A 6,000-nucleotide genomic window follows, 5' to 3' on the forward strand; every position below is an offset into this window, starting at 1 on the left:
CCGTCCTCTGTCAGGTAGGCATCCTCTTCTGTGTCCTGAGTGATCTGTCCTCTGTCAGGTGGGTGTCCTCTTCTGTGTCCTGAGTGATCTGTCCTCTGTCAGGTGGGTGTCCTCTCCTGTGTCCTGAGTGATCTGTGCTCTGTCAGGTGGGTGTCCTCTTCTGTGTCCGGAGTGATCTATCCTCTGTCAGGTGGGTGTCCTCTTCTGTGTCCGGAGTGATCTATCCTCTGTCAGGTGGGCGTCCTCTCCTGTGTCCTGAGTGATCCGTCCTCTGTCAGGTGGGTTTCCTCTCCTGTGTCCTGAGTGATCCGTCCTCTGTCAGGTGGGTGTCCTCTTCTGTGTCCTGAGTGATCTGTCCTCTGTCAGGTGGGTGTCCTCTCCTGTGTCCTGAGTGATATGTGCTCTGTCAGGTGGGCGACCTCTCCTGTGTCCGGAAGGATCTGTCCTCTGTCAGGTGGGCGACCTCTCCTGTGTCCTGAGTGATCACCTCTGTCAGGTGGACGACCTCTTCTGTGTCCTGTGTGATCTGTCCTCTGTCAGGTGGGCGCCCTCTCCTGTGTCCTGAATGATCTGTTCCCTGTTAGGTTGGTGTCCTCTCCTGTATCCGGAGGGATCTGTTCCCTGTCAGGTAGGCATCCTCTCCTGTATCCTGAGTAATCTGTCCTCTGTCAGGTGGGCGACCTCTCCTGTGTCATGAGTAATCTGTCCTGTCAGGTGGGCGACCTCTCTTGTGTCCTGTGTCAGGTGGGCGTCCTTTCCTGTATGCGGAGGGATCTGTCCTCTGTCAGGTAGGCGACCACTCCTGTATCCGGAGTGATCTGTTATCTGTCAGGTGGGCGTCCTCTCCTGTGTCCTGAGTGATCTGTTCCCTGTCAGGTGGGTGTCCTCTCCTGTGTCCGGAGGGATCTGTCCTATGTCAGGTAGGCATCCTCTCCTGTATCCTGAGTAATCTGTCCTCTGTCAAGTGGGTGTCCTCTCCCGTGTCCTGAGTGATCTGTCCTCTGTCAGGTGGGCGACCTCTCCTGTGTCCTGAGTGATCTGTCCTCTGTCAGGTGGGCGACCACTCCTGTATTCGGAGTGATCTGTCCTGTCATGTGGGCGACCTCTCTTGTGTCCTGTGTCAGGTGGGTGTCCTCTCCTGTATCCGGAGGGATCTGTCCTCTGTCAGGTAGGCATCCTCTCCTGTGTCCTGAGTGATCTGTCATCTGTCAGATGGGTGTCCTCTCCTGTATCCGGAGGGATCTGTTCCCTGTCAGGTAGGCATCCTCTCCTGTATCCTAAGTGATCTGTCCTCTGTCAGGTGGGTGTCCTCTTCTGTGTCCTGAGTGATCTGTCATCTGTCAGGTGGGTGTCCTCTCCTGTATCCGGAGGGATCTGTCCTCTGTCAGGTGGGTGTCCTCTCCTGTGTCCTGAGTGATCTGTCATCTGTCAGGTGGGTGTCCTCTCCTGTATCCGGAGGGATCTGTCCTCTGTCAGGTGGGTGTCCTCTCCTGTGTCCTGAGTGATCTGTCATCTGTCAGGTGAGTGTCCTCTCCTGTATCCTGAGTAATCTGTCCTCTGTTAGGTGGGTGTCCTCTCCTGTGTCCTGAGTGATCTGTCCTCTGTCAGGTGGGTGAGCTCTCCTGTATCCGGAGGGATCTGTTCCCTGTCAGGTAGGCATCCTCTCCTGTATCCTGAGTAATCTGTCCTCTGTCAGGTAGGCATCCTCTCCTGTATCCTGAGTAATCTGTCCTCTGTCAGGTGGGTGTCCTCTCCTGTGTCCTGAGTGATCTGTCATCTGTCAGGTGGGTGTCCTCTCCTGTATCCGGAGGGATCTGTTCCCTGTCAGGTAGGCATCCTCTCCTGTATCCAGAGTAATCTGTCCTCTGTCAGGTGGGTGACCTCTCCTGTGTCCTGAGTGATCTGTCATCTGTCAGGTGGGTGTCTTCTCCTGTATCCGGAGGGATCTGTTCCCTGTCAGGTAGGCATCCTCTCCTGTATCCTGAGTAATCTGTCCTCTCCTGTGTCCTGAGTGATCTGTCCTCTGACAGGTGGGTGACCTCTCCTGTGTCCTGAGTAATCTGTCCTCTGTTAGGTGGGCGACCACTCCTGTATCCGGAGTAATCTGTCCTGTCAGGTGGGCGACCTCTCTTGTGTCCTGTGTCAGGTGTGCATCCTCTCCTGTATCCGGAGGGATCTGTTCTCTGTCAGGTAGGCATCCTCTCCTGTGTCCTGAGCGATCTGTCATCTGTCAGGTGGGTGACCTCTCCTGTGTCCGGAGGGATCTGTCCTCTGTCTGGTTGTCTTGTGACCTCTGTAATGTTTTTCCTATTTCCTATTTTTTTGATAGGAACTTCCGGAGAAGTGGAACAACATAAAGAAGATGGCCGTCACCGTGAAGCAACAAGTGGCTCCGCTGCAGGCCAACGAGGTGACTCTTCTCCGCAGGAACTGCGCGACCTTCGATGTGGAGCAGCACAACTTCCGTGAGCATTTCCGCAAGGAGGCCCCATTCAGGTGACGTCTGCAACATGAGAGCATCTGACGCTTCCAGATCGTCTATTTTCACTTCCGACATGTGGATCCAGGTGGAGCGATCTCTAGTCCAGTGATCTGCACCTGGGGGCATGCTGAGAGTTGTAGTTTAGCACCAGTTGGACACCACTGCTCTAATGGGGAGCATCCCATATGTTTTTTTCCTTACGGTCTCCACTTCTTTTCCCAGATTTGACAGCATCTCTCCGTACCAGACCCTGGATCTCAAACACATGGAAATCAAGAAAATGGAGGCCACCATGGCGTCAATCTACGAGTCGGCGGCATTGTTTGAAGTAGGCGTCCCAGACTACAAGCAGTTGAGGCAGTGCCGGAAGGAAGTATGTCTGCTGAAGGAGCTGTGGGACATGGCCTCCCTGGTCACCTCCAGCATGGACGACTGGCAGACAACCCGCTGGAGAGAGATCAATGTGGACAACATGGACATGGAGTGCAAGAGGTTTGCCAAGGACATCCGAAATCTGGACAAGGAGATGCGGGCGTGGGACGCGTTCAGCGGCCTGGACAACAAGGTGAAGAACATTCTGACATCTCTACGGGCCGTGGCCGAGCTACAGAACCCAGCCATCCGTGAGAGACACTGGAGCCAGCTCATGCAAGCCACCGGCGTCCGCTTCACCATGGGCGAAGACACCACCCTGGCCGACCTGCTGAAGCTCAACCTCCATAACTTTGAGGAGGACGTGCGCGGCATCGTAGACAAAGCTGTGAAGGAGATGGGCATGGAGAAGATGCTAAAGGAGCTGGACAGCACATGGAGCACGATGAACTTCCAGTACGAGCCACATCCCCGGACCAGCGTGCCGCTGATCAAGTCAGATGAAGAGCTGATCGAGACCCTGGAGGACAACCAGGTCCAGCTCCAGAACCTGATGACCTCCAAGTACATTGCCTTCTTCCTGGAAGAAGTCTCTGGCTGGCAGAAGAAGCTGTCCACCGCCGACTCCGTCATCTCCATCTGGTTTGAGGTTCAGCGAACTTGGTCCCATCTGGAGAGCATCTTCATTGGCTCCGATGACATCCGAGCACAGCTGCCCGAGGTGAAGAGTCATGTAGTGTTTACCACTCTTCATGGTCTTCTGCAATAGTCCAATCTTCTTTGCCACTCAATTTTTTGTGGTTATCGCAGCTTGCTGTCAGTGAATCAAAATATATCCAGGAAGATTAACTAAAACGTTTGATATTTTCCAGGACTCCAAGAGATTTGAAGGCATCGACAGGGACTTTAAAGAGTTGGCCGAAGACGCCAACCGGACCCCGAATGTGGTGGAGGCCACCAACAAGCCTGGACTATATGACAAACTGGAGGATATCCAGGGAAGGTAACAATGAATAATTATGCCAGACAGAAAAAGGATGACATAGTAATACATTCAGGTCTCTGCTCTTTTCCTCCACCATGCTTTACATTGCAGGTCTGTTTGTTCAGATTGGCTTCAGTGTATAATCCCAGGTTTAGCGGATAAGGCTCATTATTGATTGATTGAGATACTGTCCCTCAGGTTATCTTTATGTGAGAAAGCTTTGGCCGAATACCTGGACACCAAGAGGCTCGCCTTCCCCAGGTTCTACTTCATATCCTCCGCGGATCTACTGGATATCCTGTCTAACGGAACCAACCCGCAACTCGTGAGTGATAATCCTCTGTACATCCCACCAGCAGAATAGTGAGCGCAGCTCTGGGTATAATACAGGAAGTAACTCAGGATCAGTAATGTAATGTATGTACACAGTGACTGCACCAGCAGAATAGTGAGTGCAGCTCTGGAGTATAATACAGGATGTAACTCAGGATCAGTAATGTAATGTATGTACACAGTGACTGCACCAGCAGAATAGTGAGTGCAGCTCTGGAGTATAATACAGGATGTATCTCAGGATCAGTATTGTAATGTATGTACACAGTGACTGCACCAGCAGAATAGTGAGTGCAGCTCTGGAGTATAATACAGGATGTAACTCAGGATCAGTAATGTAATGTATGTACACAGTGACTGCACCAGCAGAATAGTGAGCGCAGCTCTGGGTATAATACAGGAAGTAACTCAGGATCAGTAATGTAATGTATATACACAGTGACTGCAACCAGCAGAATAGTGAGTGCAGCTCTGGAGTATAATACAGGATGTAACTCAGGATCAGTAATGAAATGTATGTACACAGTGACTGCACCAGCAGAATAGTGAGTGCAGCTCTGGAGGATAATACAGGATGTAACTCAGGATCAGTAATGAAATGTATGTACACAGTGACTGCACCAGCAGAATAGTGAGTGCAGCTCTGGAGTATAATACAGGATGTAACTCAGGATCAGTAATGTATGTACAGAGTGACTGCACCAGCAGAATAGTGAGTGCAGCTCTGGGGTATAATACAGGATGTAACTCAGGATCAGTAATGTAATGTATGTACACAGTGACTGCACCAGCAGAATAGTGAGTGCAGCTCTGGAGTATAATACAGGATGTAACTCAGGATCAGTAATGTATGTATTACAGCAGTGACTGCACCAGCAGAATAGTGAGTGCAGCTCTGGAGTATAATACAGGATGTAACTCAGGATCAGTAATGTAATGTATGTACACAGTGACTGCACCAGCAGAATAGTGAGTGCAGCTCTGGAGTATAATACAGGAAGTAACTCAGGATCAGTAATGTAATGTATGTACACAGTGACTGCACCAGCAGAATAGTGAGTGCAGCTCTGGAGTATAATACAGGATGTAACTCAGGATCAGTAATGTAATGTATGTACACAGTGACTGCACCAGCAGAATAGTGAGTGCAGCTCTGGGTATAATACAGGATGTAACTCAGGATCAGTAATGTAATGTATGTACACAGTGACTGCACCAGCAGAATAGTGAGTGCAGCTCTGGAGTATAATACAGGATGTAACTCAGGATCAGTAATGTAATGTATGTACACAGTGACTGCACCAGCAGAATAGTGAGTGCAGCTCTGGAGTATAATACAGGAGGTAACTCAGGATCAGTAATGTAATGTATGTACACAGTGACTGCACCAGCAGAATAGTGAGTGCAGCTCTGGAGTATAATACAGGAGGTAACTCAGGATCAGTAATGTAATGTATGTACACAGTGACTGCACCAGCAGAATAGTGAGTGCAGCTCTGGAGTATAATACAGGATGTAACTCAGGGATCAGTAATGTAATGTATGTACACAGTGACTGCACCAGCAGAATAGTGAGTGCAGCTCTGGAGTATAATACAGGATGTAACTCAGGGTCAGTAATGTAATATATGTACACAGTGACTGCACCAGCAGAATAGTGAGTGCAGTAATTACAGGATGTACCAGTCTATGTAATATATGAACACAGTGACTGCACCAGCAGAATAGTGAGTGCTGCTTCCTGGAGTATAATACAGGATGTAACTCAGGGTACTGTACTGTAATATATTACACAGGGACAGTCACAAGCCAGAATAGTGAAGCAGCT

General features: G+C 50.1%; 1 protein-coding gene across 1 annotated transcript in view; it reads left to right on the forward strand.

The window, feature by feature from the left end:
* Window positions 1-6,000, forward strand: part of DNAH9 (dynein axonemal heavy chain 9) — a 430,601-nt gene that overhangs the window by 103,808 nt on the left and 320,793 nt on the right. The window contains exons 18-21 of the mRNA XM_073660252.1: window positions 2,330-2,496; window positions 2,705-3,575; window positions 3,727-3,857; window positions 4,038-4,164. Coding sequence (XP_073516353.1) covers window positions 2,330-2,496; window positions 2,705-3,575; window positions 3,727-3,857; window positions 4,038-4,164 — 1,296 coding nt within the window. The remainder of the gene's footprint in view (window positions 1-2,329; window positions 2,497-2,704; window positions 3,576-3,726; window positions 3,858-4,037; window positions 4,165-6,000) is intronic.

This window comes from Phyllobates terribilis, unplaced genomic scaffold, assembly GCF_046119375.1.
Source record: "Phyllobates terribilis strain yellow unplaced genomic scaffold, ASM4611937v1 Scaffold_25__1_contigs__length_18738178, whole genome shotgun sequence".
Lineage (NCBI taxonomy): Eukaryota > Metazoa > Chordata > Amphibia > Anura > Dendrobatidae > Phyllobates > Phyllobates terribilis.